Source organism: Echeneis naucrates, chromosome 2 (assembly GCF_900963305.1).
Source record: "Echeneis naucrates chromosome 2, fEcheNa1.1, whole genome shotgun sequence".
NCBI classification, from domain to species: Eukaryota; Metazoa; Chordata; class Actinopteri; order Carangiformes; family Echeneidae; genus Echeneis; species Echeneis naucrates.
In genome coordinates this window covers 19,341,691-19,361,012 of record NC_042512.1, presented here as the reverse complement: position 1 = coordinate 19,361,012, position 19,322 = coordinate 19,341,691, and the positions used below count along the sequence as shown (strand labels likewise).

Here is a 19,322-nt window from a genome sequence, read left to right as displayed (position 1 = left end):
TTCATCACATTCTCAATTGCTACACCTGATTTACAGCAAAATAAATGTGGAAATATATTAGAAATCTAATGTTTCTTTCCACATACTGTCTGCACATGTACCCCTCGGGACTGAAGCATTCCTGGTTTGGATTCATAGATATTTGGTATGAAGAATCAGCAAAGTAGTGAAAATAAAAGTTTCAAGATTTTCTCATGCACAAAAAAATCCATCTGTTTGGCAGAAAGAGTTGGAAACCTGACCAGACACAAACTGCAGCTCCCGGTAAACGGTACTGTCAATTACAGAGATTTTATTTGACAAAACCACAAAGCTTTGTTTAAAAACTAGTCTCCTACAATATCCTTTGTATCTTTTGTGGTATTCAACAATCATATCATAGTTTATTATATTTATGTACTTCCATATTCTGTTCAATACTTTACCCGAACAATTTAAAAATATGTATCGTTTATTTTGGGAAGTAATTTAAAAAATAAATCTTTCCACCAGGGTTAATCCTCTGCTGATTAACTGGCCTCGATGACTGAATATTTCTCTGGTGTATTTCCACTACAGTATTCTCCACAGCTGATCACTTCTTTCAGTTTAACTTAGATATTGACCTTCACGTGTGCACGGTTCATCAGCGGTGTCATTACAGATTTAACGTCATATAATATGGAGTAATTTCTCCACTGATTGAGGCACGTGAGCAGAAATGGGATATTTTTTTTTTAAAACGCCTACTGAAGTGAGTAATTAGGAGGAAGTGGTGGAGGAATTGATTAAGACAGGAGGAGAGCAAGGACGCACAAAATTAAAATAAGCAAGTAAAGACAGCTTTTTCTCTTCTTTGTGTTTTGCCAACTGCATCATGTACTAATGATCCCACAAATCTTTCCTGCACTGTTACTGTGCTGGTTACAGTTGCATCAATCATATATTATTACAATGATAGCTGCTATGTAGGAGTCTCAGCTCTTGCGTCTGAAATGCATTAGCACCGGCAGTGAGACAGAAAGGAGAAAAGTAGAAACGACCCAGAAAAAATTGAATAAAATAAACACTATACAAAAGAGAAGGTAAAAAAATTCTCCATAATGAAGACATTCAGCGATCAGTCTTTTTCCTGTAATTTTTTCCTTTGCTCTCTCACTCTTATATTTTATATTTACTTCCCCCCCACACAAACTCATTCTCTCACACCTCATACTCTCTTATTTTCCTCCCTCTATCTCCTTTCATCACTCTCTTTCCTTAACCTCTGCCTCTCTACATTGTAGATGTATTATTGGGAACAGGTTGTGGACAGTGTGTGGGTATAGATGACAGGTGACAAATCCACAGCTGAAAGCAGATGAAAGAAGAAATACGGCAGCAAAAGAGGGAAATAAATATCAGTGAAAGGCAAAAACATTCCTTGTTCCTCCTTCCTCCCCACTCACACATTGGAAACCTCTGTCTCGTCCATTTAATAATCCCCTTCATTATTCATATTCCCACGTCAACCTCAGGAACTAGTCTGTACTCATGAGAAGACACACACACACACACACACACACACACACAGAGAGAGGAGGCGAAAAATGTGTTTGTCAACTTGTATCGACTTGCAGCACTTCCTGGTGTCTTCTGACCTCTGACCTCTCTGTAAATGAAGGAATATTCTTGAAGTCACATCTCTCTGGTTTAACAGAGCTGCATTATCTGATCTTTAAAGTGTTTCCTCCAGAAAATAAGTATTTTGCTCAACATATATAGAAAAACAAGTGTGAACATATATCTCATCTGTCTCTTGTTTTGTGGAGGCAAAATAAGAATCTGCATTTGAGAAATTAGTACATTTTGAGACGCAGGTTTTTGCAGCTCATTAACATCCAAATGACTTCAAAGTGGCGACTCATTTGCATGTGCATGTTTGTGCAAGCAAAACCAACAATTTTGTTGCGAGCAATGCACTTCAGATAAAGACAATTTGATAACTGCAGACATAATGAAGCACACGTTCTACATTTGCAGCAGGTGCAGCAACAGAATTTCAATTCTGGATGGGTCTGAAGTCGATACTGCCATATTTTCAGAAATTACACAGTCTGGGTTTACTAGTTATCAGTATTTTCAACTTGTGGAAAAGACTATAAGAGAAGCTATCAGTGGCTAGATGTGATGATTAGAACTGCTAAATGTCACGAAATGTATGATTTTATCACAGACTGTGAACAACAGCTGAGCTAGGCCAGGACAGACCTGGTCCAACAGGTCCCATCAGTCCTCACAGCAAATCATATGGTAATTAAATCATGATCATAACATTTCTCACCCTAATTCACACAAAAGATCCTGTTGACAGAAGCTGAGGCATAAAAACAGCAGCTCACTTTTCACAGAGAAAGGATGAGAAGAATGTAGCACAACAGAAACAATGTGTGTGATCACAGACAAGCTCAGTCCTGATTTCGTGATTTATTTTAGCATTTTTTTAAACACACCAACACTATTACACCTCCACACAAACACACTGTGTATTGGATAGAAATGCAATCACACACACACGTTTCCATCTTCAGCAAACTGTGATGGCAATGAGTACAATGACCTCTGCCAGTGTGTGAGGAGAATGCCAAGAGACGGCTGACTCATTCCTCATGTGTGTTTGTGTTTAACTGTGTGTTAGTACTTCAATCACTTCTCATCACACACACAAACATGAGTCATTCTTAATCCTCCAAACTGAGAAGGAGAAGAAGGAGTTTGGTATGAATGAGGGAAAATATAAAGTACAACCAGGACATTAGTCTGGGGTTTTATATTCTCCCCCTATCTTTAACACTCTGCATGTCTGTCACTGTCCATTTGCTCCGGGGCTCTGCAAGCAGGGAAACACTGCACTCGACTATCTGCAGATTACAGCTTAGGTCAAGTAAGTATAGCTGCTTTTTGTGGTGTCCTGACAATCAGCACCCACACTCAACACCAGCATGAGTCACAAACGGCTGCTCGTGCCACATGGAAACTACCCCTGTCTTTAATCTGTTCTAAAAGCAAATTAATAGTAAAAATTCATTAAACAGACACTTTATGGGCGTCTTCAATGGACCAAATGGTCGATTCTCATAAATTGAAGTTCATAACTTTTTACTTTTCCGCATCAAAATGCATGTTGATTTGTGTTCTGACATTACTCTAGTTCAAACTCTCAAAGCATGAGAAATATGAGACTTTCATCACAGTGATGCTCATGTGTCAGCACTGTTGCTACCAGAAGCTATAAATGCACTTTTTCTGTTTTAAGTCTCAATTTAAAGATGCAGATGTTACAAATTGGTTATTTTAAGTCACCTAGACTGAAAGCTATCTTTTTACTTCATTTAAAAATGTGTACTTCATTTACTTGTAATCTCAGATTTTAGGCTTCTTGAATTCTCAAATGTCCTCAAACATTTATTTATGTAGACATAAACAAACAGGCACCTTTATCTAACTTTCAAGGATACATCAGCCTTTAAACCATTCAAATGAAAAAAACAAAAAGAGACAGAGCTTTAAAGTTTCTCCTGACAAGCTGTCAGGTGGGATGAGCTCCAGAGGTGATCTGCAATCCAGAGCGCTATCAGCAGTTTCACAGGCTGGAAGCTATGAAATGCATCTGTTTAATTCATATCTCTGAGCATTTCAGTCGCTCTCTATCCGCTACTAGTGTGCATGAATTAGTAATACAGACACACAGCGGTTTCCCTGCTAATTCTTTTCCATGCACGTTTAATACTGTATGCAGCAGAGTCAGACGTTTTCATATGAGTTCTGGACCAAACACAGATCAGGTAATGTCTGATTTTATCTGATGAGGAGGTTCCTTTTGCCAGATTTTCCACCAGCAGATGATCTACACTGTTTTCCCCCTCATTCTCATCGTCCTTATTTTCCTGAATTTGTGGAACAATCTCAACCAGCCAATCACGTTACCCCCGTCACACTTTAAAATCTGTTCTCCTCTCTCCTGCTGTCAGAGCCCTTCGAAACAGATCAGTGATAAATTATAAAGTTACCCTGAATGTTTGGATCACAGTAAAGAGCCAGGTTAACAGTTTCTCTCTGTTTCCACTCCTTAAGCTAAGACAACAAGACTCTTCATATTTAATGCACAGACATGTAAACTGTCAATAATCAAAACTACATATGTGACTTCCAAAAGCCTGAATGAATGTCCGCTGTAGCAACATGACTGCAGGCGTCACTCTCTAAGAAGTGAAGCAGTGATGCTCCAGTCAAAGAGAAACTGATCCAGATAACTATCATGGGCTGTTTCTCTAGTTTAAAGGAAAATAAAAAGCTCATGTCATCACAGATCAGCAAACCTTTTAAGACAATATGATATTTGGAAGCAGATTCTCCTGATCTGCTCCTGCTGTGGTTGGTAAACAAGAAGAAAAGGCTGCACTTTTTCCCCTGGTGGCAGATTCTCGTATATTCCTGAAGAGCCCCTTTTTATGGTTTGTTGAGTAGCAAATCACAGTAAAATCAGACACAACGCTGCCTCGCTGCCAGACGTTTCTCCAGCTTCCTGCTGCCATATATCTCACACCTGTCCTGACCGAAGCCCCCACTTTCTATCATAACTCCTTCGTCCCCACCTGAACTTTTGTTTTCCTCTCACTCATCTCCCTCCTCATCTTCCACTCTCCTTGCCTCTTTCTTTTCATTTTCTCCCTTTCTATAATCTCCATTTCTCCCATCTGCTGTCTCACTCACTTTTACCCTCCCAAGGCCTGTGTATGTGTGCGTGCATGTGTGTGTGTGACAGACTCATCTATCTGGGATGCGGTTCTCATTATGCTTTGGTTAGTTTGGATGGATGAGGGGATCTCTCGCTCTCCCTCTTTTTATCTATCTCTTCTATCGCCTCGCCCCTCCCACCTCCAAATTGTCTGCCTCCTTCTTCCCTCTCTCAGTAATGGTTAGAGGGGATCAGGCTGCTGTCAGGATGGGGGGGGGATAGAAAACCAGAGAGTGAGGAGGAGGAAGAGGAGAGGAAGGTAAGGAATCAAGCAAAGAAGGGAGAGGAGGCAAAGGAAAGGAAGGGAAGAGGGGGTGAGGAGACGAGGAGACAAGGAGAGAGGAGCAGTCCCCATCCATTCCCTGGCTTTAATCGTCTGGCTGAGATCAGAGTCTGTTTCAAAAGCTTTATACACACACACACAAACATATAAATGACCTGCACACATATGCACACGCACTCACCTAGGTCTTGATATCACCATAGCAACAGCACACCTCTAGCACCCTTATAATCAACTTTGACAACAGGAATAGAAATTATGTATTGGCATTTATGAGATACACACAACACAAACAAACACACACAATTGCACATAAACACTTCTGCAATTAGAGTTAAATTGAAACCAATAGATTTGGACTTTGTGAGGGAGCGACACAAAAGTGTGTCAGACACCAATCAATCTGCATGATGACAGAATGTGTTTAAAAAAGAAAAACAAAAAACAATCTATGTGTCATTACAAAAAACCAGCACAGGATCTCATCCGTGCTGCCCCCTGGCTTTCCTTTATCCCAGCTTTACTGTTCCGACTCTCCAGAGAGAGGGGACGTGGCGGGAATAACCTCTGTGTGTCTGAATCTCAGCTGTAAAAGGAAATGCCTCAAAAATTGTCCGTGAATCTGAGCAAAGATCAGAAAACAGCCCTGGAGATGCAATTTTCTTCTCAAAATAGAGAAGTGGACAAAAAAAGCAAGGATGGAAGAGGGTTTGAAGAAAGTTAAGTGGATGGAGAGTGGAGAGAAGGATGAGTTGAGTGCTTCTCCTCCTCCTCTTAACATCTGGACAAAACTCCAGAAGAAGAGACAATGTGAGCAGGAAAACACACACAACAACTTTTCATTAAGAGGTTATTTGGTTAATGTTCCTCTCCAGCAGCTTATCCACTGACAACCAATGGAGTCTGACCAAACTTAAAATCAAACACTGAAGCCAGAATCACTTCTACTGTATCACTTATTCACACAAAATATACACAATACAAGAGTGTGACAGCAGTGTGTGAGTCCAGTCAGATGTAGTGAGGGGGAAAAGAAGCAGGAAACAGGAAGCTGTCTTACCTTAGCCAACTGTGAGTTTACCCATTTTGTGAAAGTCTTCTTCTGAACGTCTTCTCTTTCATCTACCGGAGGAAAAAACAGAGAGAGTCAGGAGAGAGTAAAGTGTGTTTGTGTGTGTGGGGAGCGGGAGTCATTTCAAAAAGGAAACAGACTAACTAAATTGTGTATACCTGAATACATACTCTCCCCCTCCCTCCCCCTTCTCTCTCTCACACTCACACACACACAGGAATTTAAGTGGTGCTTGGCATGAAGAGGCTCCACTACTCCACTAATCTTGCCCAGAGCTAATTGCATCCTCATCATATCAGTCACCACTCAGCTGTTGCGTCACGTGACCAACCGGCGTGAGTCGGCACCAATTTTCATTTGTTGTTCTCATGCAATAATTTGAGAACCATTACTCGGATCGCAGTCATTGTCGAGCCGTTTGGCAGCCTGTCAACAAACAGGATGAAAATGCATCAGGACTTTGTTTAGAGCAGATGTAGCAGATGAAAAGGATACAGTGACCTGCATCTGTATCTGAATCCTAAGCATGTTTTAATTCTAATCTATCAATCAGTGAGATTAGAAAGGCATGAAAAACACAGTAAATTATTTACCACAATAATCCAGTAAGACTGGAGGTCAACTGATGCGATTGATTTCAGGGATGGTAGTGATGCTGATTATTAATCAAGGAAATCAGTAACTCTTACAACAAGAACCAGGGCCCCCATAGTAAGATCTAATTTCTACAGTCTTCTACACGTCTCGTACACAAGAGACAAATTTCAACGTAGTGACCTGCAGGACTTTACCAAGAACTGAAGGGAAGGATGATATAGGTGAACATGTTGCTCTTAACCAACTAGTTCACTGTAAAGTTGTGAAATTTACTTGATTAAAAACAAAATTTTCACATCTTTACACAAAAAACCTCCAGTTGTCAGTAATTGGACTCAACCTGAGTACTTCCACATCTGGGCAGAGGGCCCAGACAGATGTTGGACCAGAAGTCTCAGTTTGTTATCTGAGGAAACAAAGTTCGATCCAGCCTGATGAGAATATCAGAACACACTGATGGTGCCGCAAGAAGAGACGTTAAAGTTTACACCAGTCGAACAGGAGTGATGTGGAGCACCTGCTGCAAATTGTAATGCAATTCATCCAATCATTAATTAAATGCTACACTCAATAATCGTTCATTCTTCCAATTAATTTTCTGTCTCTACATATAAAACAACAATTCTATTGCGTCATTCAGTCGCTCCTTGCATTCTGTAATTACCGGTGAAATTTTAACATATTGACTTTTACACCTCCTCTTAATTATAAACCCAGAAATGTCCGTAGACATTTCCATCAACCTCTTGCTGGTTTTACTTCAGGCTGTGAGGGATCCGGTCCTTCCTCCCTCACTGACCATCAGGTAGGTGGCACGCTGAGCAGGTTTCATTTTAATCTCCTAGCAGAACAAAGTGGTGTGGCCTGTGCCATGCGTTATAATGGAAATGATGACACAGTGACTTATTATAACACCTTTCCCCCGCCTCTCTCATCTGACTGGAAATGGGGTCACTTCCCATTACTACGGATAATAAATTACACCCAACCTGAGAAAGACCATCAGGTTAAATATTATACCAGTCGAGCTAACAGTACTCTGTCAGTGTGTGTGTATGCATGTGTGCATATGAGTGTTGACACTGGGCAGGCATTGACTAATGGAGCTGATAATGAAACTTCTCCTTTAATTAAAAGGTCCCACGTTGAGCAGCGCACTATTAGTGAGTCAGTCACTGGACACACACAGGAACACACACAAACACAAAGTATGCAGTCACAGGTACACACACACAGTCTAAGCATGAATGAAACTGAATAATGTAACAAACAATTTAATCTAAAGCAGGAAATCCATCCTGTTGTCTTCCCATGATGCTCTGTCTTGATTTGCTCCTTTTGACATTAATGCCTGGGAGAGTGCAGCATTCTTCTGCATCCACGTGTGAATATATTTTAATCTGCTCCTTGTGTGTGTTTCTATCATCTCTGTGTGCAGGGCAGTTTTTGTTCACCCTCCCACCCCCACCTCTTGTGATACAGCTCAATCAGGTAGGTATCAGCAGTAAATCTGGTCGCTGCAAAACATCCCCTCATTTTTAAAGAACCTATATGTCCTCCTCAATTTTACATTTACTTTGAAAGGAGCCAGCTGAGGCTTCCTGGACATTTCCAACTGGAAGGGGACATCAAGATGGACCTAGACCTACATCTGAAATCCCCAGCTCATCCTGATGCTGGTTAAGAATAAAAAATCAAGATCGAAGCACAGCATCCTAGTTTTCCTTCTGAAACCTGCATCAGCCTCACACACACACCCAGAAGATTATGCATGGACACACACAGATACACTCATGACAAATGCACACATCAACACGCATCTCATTAGCGCAGGACTCCAAAATTAACTCCTTAATCTCAGTTTGAGAGGCAGCAGAAACGGAATCAAGTAGTGAAGACAAAAAAAGACCAAAAAAAGCGAACCTGGAGGGACAAACAAAAACATAGGACAGAAAATTGGCAAGCTACAAATGGTTTAGTGGAAGAGAAGGTCGAAAACCTGAAGGACAGAAAAGGTGGAGGATCTGTCTGTTTCCCCACCAGAGTCACTGCTCGACAAATATCTGTGGCAGCAGTCACTTTGACAAACTGGAAACAGCTTTTAAATACAATTTGTTGTCATTTTGTCGTAAATAATAAATAATGCTAAAAAAAAATAGCTAGTTGATTTTGCTTAAATGGTGTTAGAGATAAAATAGAGTAAACACTAAATTAATATAGTATCACTTTCCCCATTGGTGTCGTTTGTCTTGTATAAGAAAACACAACTTTACTGTTTCATTACACAATATTGCTGACCATTACCTCTGAGGAGAAACACGTAATCTTGCCTGCCATGTGCTACCAGAGAAAAAAAACTTCAAAATAAATAAAAAGATTAAAGTTTTAACACTTCAGCGGCGCGGGAGTCATTCTTGTCTTCCTTAATGGCTCTTTCTTTCAAAGTGTAAAAACACAAAAAGAGCACTCTCCCCAGGAAGCGAATATAAATTCATAAATACACTTTCAGCCTCAATCAATATGTTCCATTTTCATTTCGGGGATTTAGCAGAGGCTCATTGTGAAGTGGACCAGTGAAATAAGTTAAGACCTGGTCTCATTGAAATTGCAAACCGCCAAATAATGAGTTCAGAGGGGGAAAAGACAAGATCCAGAAGCCCTAAAATAATCATGTATTATTAGGAAAGCAAGTAGCCAGATAAGAATTAGCACTGAAAAAGCAAGGGCACAGCAAAACAACTCCCTAACCCAAAGCCCAATATTTCCATTTAATAACAGTGACAGCCGAACAGGAGAGCAACTGTACACACTGTTGGTAGTGTAAGTTCTGCAGCTACACATTTTAACCTTCCACGTCAAACTCCAGAAGGGATTGAAGAAATTAGACCCCCAGAGATGAGACACATTCACAGTCCATACTAATATTCACAAAGTGTGGTGTGTAAAGAAGAAAAGAAAATATCAAAGTGTGGGATTGCAATTTTCTGTTCTGCAGAAACACACTTAGAGTCCTTGACCTGAACTGAGCTGGTCAACATGCTGACAACTCTAAATATATGTTAAAATACAGCATTACCAAGAAAAGCTGTTCAAAAGTCCAGCTTGATGTCGACCTTTGAACTTCGAGCACAAGCTCATTTGAATACAGTTGCAAGGTTGGCAGTTTAACAGTCACAAATGTAATTGCTTTTGTATTTATAGTAAAAAAAAATTAGTGAAGCCATTATTTTATGGTTTCATTGATTAAGTGGAAGTTGTGCTGGAATGAAAACCGAGCTATAAATCTGCAGACATATTTTCTCCCACAGTTAATGTAATCCCCCTTCTACACTGCAAATGAATTTAACACCACACGAGGGGCAACAAGACCAAATGATTTATCATCTCTCAACTTCAAATCTTTGTTATATGAAGTGGTATTTTACATTTAAACACACTGCTGTTAAATGTTCTCAACAGTGTCAGTGTAGAAGTTGCTGCCCTGTCCTCAAAAGAAATGATACTTAACTGAGTCCAACACTTAATGTCATTTTTATCTGGAGATTATTCAGAGCCTGCACTTTTCATCCTACAGTGTGTTTCTAATACACTGACAGTGTTTGATAGATGATAAATTCATAGTAACAGCCTGATCCATCACGGAGGCCTGGTTCAACAGGCCCTGTCACTGCCCTAATGGAGCCCAGCTAATGTTTAAGTAAAGAAGCCCTCGAGGGCAAACAAGTCATCTGTCTCCGTTTGCTGGTGTGGACTGATGCATCCGCCATGTTTGGCACCGACTGCCTAGTGACGGTCACGGCCAGAAGCAGCGGAGGGAATCTGTGACCAAATCCAATCAGATCGGGATGAGACGTGATGGAGCGACATGGGGGGAAGGTACAAGGACATAGAGAAGAGGTCTGAAGATGTAGAGAGAGTGAGAGCGGGAGAGAGAATGACGACAAAAAGAAAGCGAAACAAACAAGAGCCGGAGGGAAAATGTTGGAAAGTGAGAAGCCTGGATTACAAACATATGTCAGCTTCAATGTCAATTAACACCATGTACACACAAATAAACAGTCAAACCAACGACAGCATCAGTTTCTGTTAACGCCACATCTAGTGACCTGAATTTTTGAATGTACGTCTGTCTGTTTATGCTGCAAAAAAGAAAACAAAATGAAAGGAGGAAGAGGACAGATGAACAGCAAGTGTTCAGAGGGAAACACTTTTGAATTTACCCTCCATCAGAAAATGTCCACCAGCTGTCAGTCAGTGCAGTTCAAGTCACTGTTCCTCCAGTGTGTGTAAAAAAACTAGAGCCCCGGTCCTCTGCATCACTCATGGACCTGAAGGGTCTATAGGGGAAATCTTGAAGATACAGAAACTTATTATTAGGTGGAAGTCAGTCTCATAGATTTACATCAAATGATGAGAAAAGATTAAAATCCGCTGCCCTCTCACATCTAAAGATGATGAGTCACACCTGACAGATTTTTTTGTCTCACTGGGAAAAAATCCAAAGTCCAATTTTTCTATTTATTCTTTTCTACTCTCCCCTTTTACAGTGGACAGTTTTATATATATTTTATTGAGTTAGAGCTGATTCTGAACCTTGATGTGGCTTTAAGAGGGCTAAATGCCGCATCTATTTCTGTACATTATATAAAACACTCATGTATGTGGAAAAACCTGCACCTGTTATTACACATGTGAACGTCATCAGTTAAATGTGAGAGAAGTCCAGGCTTTGAACCATTTAAGCCTTTTTCTGTCACATGATGCGGCTCCCACCTGTTCCAGATTAACCCAGTGTGCACCTTTGCCAGGTAAGGATTAACCTCACTACGAACGCAGATTACGCACAAATACAACAACTCGTGGATGCAGGGAGATGCAATGAGGCAGAAAAAGTCTCACTAACTCATGTAAAGAGACACACCAGATTGAAAAGGTGCAGGAGACAGATAGACAAAAACAAAAACACACAGGCACGCCACAAAAATGGTAATTCCTATTGACAGATTACAGAGAATAAGATGTTTTGTTGTTCCCCCTGCGTCCCTTCTCCTCCTTCCATCTCTTTGTCACCAATTTTTGCCTTCATGAAAGCAGAATGCCTTGTAATTGCAACTTCTATAAAGAAAAGTAATCTTTCCTCCTGCTGTTTTACTAGACAGACTGAACATCTTGGAGGGCTTTTCCACGCTGTGCCTTTTTCTGAAAGTAGAACACACACACATTTGTTTGAAAGGCAAAACTGTGTAGTTGCTGATGAATAAAAGTCACCTTTTCAGACATTTACACACACACAAAAATAAATAAAAAAATAAATAAAAAAAACAGCTCATTCCCTTGTCAGACTGAAGCCAGTGCCACCAGGCTGCAAATGCCTGTCAAGGGCCCTCAGGTCAAGCTGCTTCCTTCGTGTCAGCTTTCAATACAAATTCAAGATATGGAAAGTGAACTTCTCAGCTCTGCCTCCAAGCTTTGTTTCACTACGACCCTCTCAATCTGCCAACTTCCTCACATTTCGCTCCTCTTGACTCATTTTCATCATCCATAAGTGCCTCTCTGTATTTTCTCATCCTTGTAATTGGAAAAAGGTTCTGATCTGTGTTGACTTGTGGGGATTACTGGTCCAGCATCAGATTTCAGGCCCGTATCAGAACGAAATAAGAAGATATTATATCAGAAAATTGCCGAAATCCAAAAACTGACACCAATGATCTAGAATACAGCAAGCAAAAATAATTGCCTGTGTGCATTTACCTTTCATTAAGTTACACATAGGAGCCTGTGTATGGTCTGAAAACCCACAATCTCCTGTGCACAGCTCTGCACAGACCTGTTTATACATGGAAAAACACCTAATGGATACCGATGACCTAATTGTGACCATCTCCAGTGGCGAGGAATAACTTTCTATTGACCTCTACTTCTTCTTCAACTTTTGTTTTATCTTCTGCCTGAGCAGAAATGTTTAATGGACCCAACCCCTTCAAAATGCAGCAGAGAGATGGTTTCCTGCTGCAAATGGAATTTCTTATATCAAACTCTCGCACTGTTGCATTAAATACATGATAAAATATTGATGTAAATATCCACCCAAAAACACACAAATGTTGCATCACCTGGATCGAGTGCTCAGAGACACAGAAAGAAACTGTTTTTTCTTTGAATGTCACAAAACCCAGAAGCCAAGAGGAGGTGCAGAAGAAAGAAATAGGACTATGAAGGAGCTCAGTATAAGAGGAATAGTCTAAGATTTTAGGAAATACACCAACATCAGTGTCACACTCAGGTCTGTGTGTTTAAAATATTAAACTAGACCATCTGCATAAAGAGAGTAAAGTCCAAGCAGCTCCAGAATCTCCACAGTTACTGACTCTCCTGAGCTTTAAGGTGCTGGCTGGATTTGTATTTCATTTTGACAGAATAGGGATAACTTCCCTGGTCTTTATTTTAAGTTAAGAGCCCAGACTTTCAAAATTGCCAATTTCATTCTAAAAATTCTGTGTTCGAGTTAGAAAATTATATTATTAGCATTTGAAGTAAAACAAATTCTAAACGGGATCTTCGTTTAAAAATTATCATGATATTGCTGAAGACTTTAAACTAGAGACTAGAAAATGAATTAAGGTTGATGATGAATGATGATGATAATTTCAGAGTGAATTTCAGAGTGAATTTCTCTTTTAAAAGTTGCATTTTTAACAATTTGCAGCTGATAAAAAGTCATATAGAAATGCAGAATAAACATTGACAGTCTGTCAAACAGTGTAAACCTCTCTGGTATAAATGCCTCCTGCCCTTGTCGGGATATATGGGAAAAATTGTAATGTAATCTCTAAGTCTTCAAATTGTGTTTAGAAAATTGGAGGAAGTGACAAGTGTGATTTGATATTTGTGGACACTTGAGACCCAATTTATTTCCCCAGCTCCTAAATAACATCCAGGCATGGTGACATGGGGAATATCTCGCTTCAATCTGCAGTATATGTTTAGTGTTTCGACAGTTTTCGTTCAACACACTTTGTACTTCACTTTCAATTTGATAAGAAATAAAATAATAAAGGAAAATTAAAGTGCCAAGTTTCAGCTGTAATTAGAGTAGGATTGCATCAATATTGAAGGAGCTGTGTCTGAGATAGAGCCTTTTTCATACACAGAGTGCTAATTGCATGAGTTTAAAAGGAATCAGACACTTGGCAACATGTTTCCTGAGCAGCTGTGTATTGTTTCCAAGTCAGTTCATGGTCAGTTGACCTAACACAGGTAAGGGTTGATCAGGAGATGCCCTGAAGATGGAGGTGAAGTGGTGTCTGTGAAGGTGATGAAGATGACAATGAGGCTAAAAAGAAATCTAATATCCACCAGAGCACCACAGGAAAACTATAAAATTGCAAATGTCCAGTGTTAGGTAAATGAATTTCACTAAGTTAAAAACATATTTTCATGATTTTGGCAATAATTTAGTGAATTGGAGAATAAACGCTACATGAAGTGTTCAAATATTGCCACTCCTAACACCTTTTGCAGCATTGCTTCATACTTTTAAAAACTGTGCACACAAGAAAAACTCTTATAATTACTGTCGTTGACTGCTCTGTGGTGATTACCATCATTACTGTGTTTGTATTCATATTATACTTGTAGCGTAAAAGTTGTTCTACCCCATTAAATTTCAGCCCACATGGCATTAAAAATGATCCGTTTATAATAAAACAGCTAATTGTTTTTCTTCCATGTTACTGTGGTGTAATACACCAGAAGGGTTCTAAGAGTAACAGAACAGAAATGGAAAAGAAGAATCATGTAATCCTGCCAGACAGACCAGGTCTAGTTCCAAATGCAGCTTTGGTGGAAATCTGTCTTTTGGTTTTATCCAGATATGGTTTATGCGGTTCCATTTTAATTACTGCTAGTTAGAGTGTTATCTAAAGCAGACCAAAAACAGAGTTTACACTGATGTTGCTAGAAACAGTCCTTAGCGCTGAAAGCAATAAAGTTAGATATTTTGGACTGTTAATTTAATTTGACAATTGAAAGGTTGACTGTGCCACGATGGCAAACCTCTGAAATGTGAAAACTGGAGCTGGCAAACCGATTCTCTCAACCTCTGTCAGAAATCAAAGGTCTGACTCACACCTCAGGTGAATCTGTCACCATCACCACTGTAAAACTATACATATATATAAGTATTAGGTGTACACTTGTGTAAGTCCACTTTGACAATAATACCTTGTGTTTATGAAAGCTGCGTGCATTAAAAAAGGCAACATGAGTGTGCTCGAGTACTGGAAGCCTAATTAAAGTTGATGATGGAGAAAGAGGCCGATAAACACGAAGCACCCTTGATAACTACATCGGATCAGTCGGAGCAGAGTTAAATTCTGTGTGGTTTACTGGCTCATTGTGAGCACTAATCAGGCCTGAAGTGCCTTAGGGGAAGAGGAAAGGCTCCTGGAAGTATATTGTGCTGATGTGTATTTGTGTGTTTGTACACAGCGGGTGTGTATTTCCACTTATAATCTGGTGTGTTCCTGTGGTGATTGATTTTGCTCCTCTCTCCCTTCCACTTGAAGCATCTGCGTTTGCCTGTATTTGTGTGTTAGCTGTCGGGGGTGTAGAGTGGGGTGGGCAGGAACAGATGACGTTAAGGTACAGCTGCCGGTTACACCACCCAACATATGGTAGGTACACAGGGTTGTGCACGCACACTTGATGCAAACATTTGCACAGTACAAGAACAAATACGCACCAGCGCGCCCATATGAAGCCACATCTGCACTGACTCTCTCCGTACGACAGCTCCCCTCATCCTTCCCTCCTTTAGCTCTCTCTAATCGCTCTCCTCCCACAGTTTCCCTTGTTCATCTCTCCTCCCACCTTTTCTTTGAATTGTCCCGCTCTTTCTTCCGCTCCTCTTTCTCCTTTCTTGCTTGCCATTCCCTTGGAGAGATTAGCCAAAAGACCAATTTACTTCCCGATTTTGACTTCTCTGCTCCCTAATTGGCTTGAGGGGATCTGGGGGGATTTATGGAGGGGCGGCGCTGTTCCAAGCTAAAGCCTCCAATCTGTGACTGTGCTATGATGGTCTGTCACCCCATTACTGGCTTTGTTTACACTTTGCTTTATCGGATTTCAACATTTTGACTCGTGGCATAAAAGAGCTAAATAAATTATGTTTTTCGCTCACCCTCAGCGAAGGAACAATTGATTAGATTTAGGTGGTGGACCTGAACCTAAAAATGTTTGAATCAATTTAATTTAAACTTGAAGTGAACGTAATGCGAGTTAATGCCAAGCACTCGAGCATAAGAGGAAAGTTGGAGAGATTCTGTTTCTAAAAAAAGCATTTAAACATCGGCCCGCCTCTCAAATGATGATGACACTTTTAGAAAAAGATCAGAAAGTAAAACTCACAGCTCTGTCTCGCCTATCATGGACTAATTTTGTGGTGCTGTCAGTCGACGTCATGGCTATAAAATCAGGGTTTTAGCAGCAGTTTGAAGCGATTCGTGATTAGGATGTCGTCTTAATGGACCACATCTCAGTCACTAATTCAAACTTGCTCCATTTTCATGGCAACAGAAAAATGCAAATGAGAAGAGATTTACTGTGAATTCGGCTGAATTAAAATACTACGTGCGAGCACAAGGACGAGAAGCAAATGGATACAAAGTTGAAACCAGCTGATCCTCTTAGAATTTACAATTTATCAATTGTTCTGCAGCTTAATGCCAATTGCATATTATCCAGTTCAAGTCATGATTTGTATAGTGCCAACTGGTTCTGTGACATTTCAGCATTTTAAATTGAGTTTGTTATTTGGTCCTTTGTCAACCCTGAAGCTGGAATTTACTCAGTTTACTAAAAAAAACTCTGAATAAATGTACCAGTTGACATCCATAAATCTGCTCCTGTGGGTATTTGGGACCTGAGGAAGATGCAGTTCTCATGTTGCATCTTTCCAACATGGAGAAAGCAAGCAATATAACAAATGAGGTCAAACTTTTTTAGGATGCATGACTGTGCCTTATCAGCAACGTTTCTTTAAATAAAAAAAATCTCCCTCCTTATGATTTGAAAATTTTCCTGTGATGGATGAGAGAACGCTGTTGTAGGATCACACTTCATATTTCTAATTTGTGCTTCACTGGCTGGCTGTTAAGGCCCAAACTTGATTCTCAGCAGCACTTTGTACATTCAAGGAGAAAAAGAAATGACTCAGAGAACAATTATTTGCTTACTTCTTCAAAACACCAAAAGTACACTCTCAAAGAGAACAACTACGACTGACTAGCATCAAGCTTTTGACAACCCATTATACTTTCCTGGCAGTGCACTTTTTTTCCTCCTGTTCATGCCCTCCCTGTGAAGTCTATTCATTTTGCAGGATGCTTCTCCCACAGTCACAGTATACCAGCAGTGAATAGATTGGTTTCATATAAGTGGGCCCAGCAGAGGCAGAACTTGCCCCGGGCAGTGTCTCACACTGTACCTACTGTGCTGAGTCTCAGGACAAGAACTTGTCACTCTACCTCTATGTTTAGTGTTATTTCAATTTCTCCTCCTGTATTCAATTGGACTTATTTAATTCAGATTTTCTACACAATACATATGTCGGCAGTTGAGTCAGGAGGGCTGGCTGACATTTTGTTGCTATCCTAATCACATAATGTTGCTCTGAAGGAGCCTGTTTGAGAGTAGCCAGTGTGTGACTGATAGGTAAGGTCTTGCAAGGCTAGGAAATTACATCTGTGCAATGCCATTTAACTCAGCAGCATTGTGCTTAGGCAGAGCTGCGAATCAATCTTGCGGCCTGCATCCCTCTCTGAAATGCCAATGTACACTTTCTCTCCCCCCTCTCCATTGGCTAATAGCTGAGAGGCTGACTGGCTTGCAGGGCAGACTGCTGCGCTAAGAGACTGGCTGAATGACTGCGGGGCGGGGAGGACTGTGATCTGTCTTTTGTGTGGAGTTGCAGTAGTAGTAGAGTATTAGAGCATGAAACATCAGGAGGGAAATGTATTTGTGTAAAAGTGGATGAAGACTCTTGGTTTGAAAAGTGAAAAGCCTCATTAGTTTTCCAGTAGACTAAATCTCATGCCTGTCAGGCAAGTCTGAGGAAAAGTCTCACATCTGTCAGTTAGTTCAAGTCAGGTCTGAAGCTGCTGCAGGTAACTAACTAACAATCTGTTGACATAAAAAAAAAGATTCCCACACATTGCTCAATGTAACTCCCCTATATTAGCACACAGTATTGGCAAATTACAAAGAAGAAAAATTTAATTAATGTGTTTACAAAATAACTTTTGAAATTAACGTCTGTCACTGCTTAAACCTGTTTTCATTTCATTTCATTTCTTTGGGTGTCAATGGAAAGCTATCATTTACAAATGAGATGTGCTCATGTGTTATTTTATTCCCCTGGCAGAAAAGTTAAAAAAAAAAAAAGTAGAAGAAGTAGGAAGAAAGTAGGAGAAGTAAGACAACGAGAAGGGGAGAGAAGTCAACTCCACTGCTCTCGCTCTCTTAAATCCCATCTTATCAAGTCACTTTTCTTTCCTTTTCCACAAACACCCTCTGCTCGCAGGCAGGCTACCCTTCCAGTCTCTCACACCATCACTTTTTCTCTCTCTCAGAGAAACTGTTACAGGGCCTAAAAATACCAGCACTCTGCCAGAGAAGACAAACAGTGCTGCAAGTTACTTCAATGTGAAATATCTCCACCACTTCCAACTGTCTACAGTCAGCTCCATCAGGTCTTTTATGAAACCCATCGCTCTCCAGTCACCTCACCCTCTCAATACGTCTTTTTATTCTTTTATGCCTCCTCTTCCATCTTTATCTCTTTCACAGTTAATCTTGCAATAATTTTCTTTCCTCCCAGCCTCGCCGTCTGGATCTACAGTGGGAAAGAGGCTCAACAATAAACATGTTTCTCTTAATTGATTCACCCCTCCTCCTTCATACTAATAGACACCAGCCCCCACAGGTCACTGATTTGACCTTGGATTGCTCAAGTGAGAGAACATTTTTACTGAAATCTGGTCTTTTTGCATATTTTGTGCAATATTTACAATTATTTGACAATCCAGCTCAAAAACTGTGCTCAATCTGTTCTGGCATTTGACTATGAAAGATGTAAGATAAGAAAGCCGATCTTTATCAAAAGGTCGATGACATGATTGTGACACTAGAAGAAATCCCACCGACTCTGCTGGAAAATCTATAACTTGTTTCAGCACTTTACCAGCCCTCTCTGTGTGAGAGGCTGCACATGAGAATGTGCTGCATGGATGTTCTCAGTTGCCAATCACAATTTGTAAACAAATTGATTACAAATTGAAAGCGGTGATTACCAACACAAACAGGATCCAAGTCTGTAGGAAACACTGATCCATGTGGAGGTGTGAATGTGCACACTAACCTTTGTGAAACTCACGGCTCTCTGTGGGGAAAATAAAGCTGATTTGAACATTGCATTTTGTGATATTGTGAGTGTTGTTCCACTAATTATATACAGCCCTACTTAGCATGAAAACTCAAAGCACCACTGTGTTGAAGTGCAGACTCGCCAAAAGGTCTTTCACTTCAAATAATAAGACAGAAAAACTCTGATCTTT

At 40.2% G+C, this 19,322-nt stretch overlaps 1 protein-coding gene across 8 annotated transcripts in view; it reads right to left on the bottom strand.

Moving 5' to 3' along the window:
* The window catches only part of dmd (dystrophin), a 140,019-nt gene that overhangs the window by 83,757 nt on the left and 36,940 nt on the right, over nt 1–19,322 (bottom strand). For all 8 annotated transcript variants that reach the window (XM_029524226.1, XM_029524185.1, XM_029524216.1 and 5 more), the window contains exon 2: nt 6,100–6,161. In XM_029524226.1, coding sequence (XP_029380086.1) covers nt 6,100–6,161 — 62 coding nt within the window. The remainder of the gene's footprint in view (nt 1–6,099; nt 6,162–19,322) is intronic.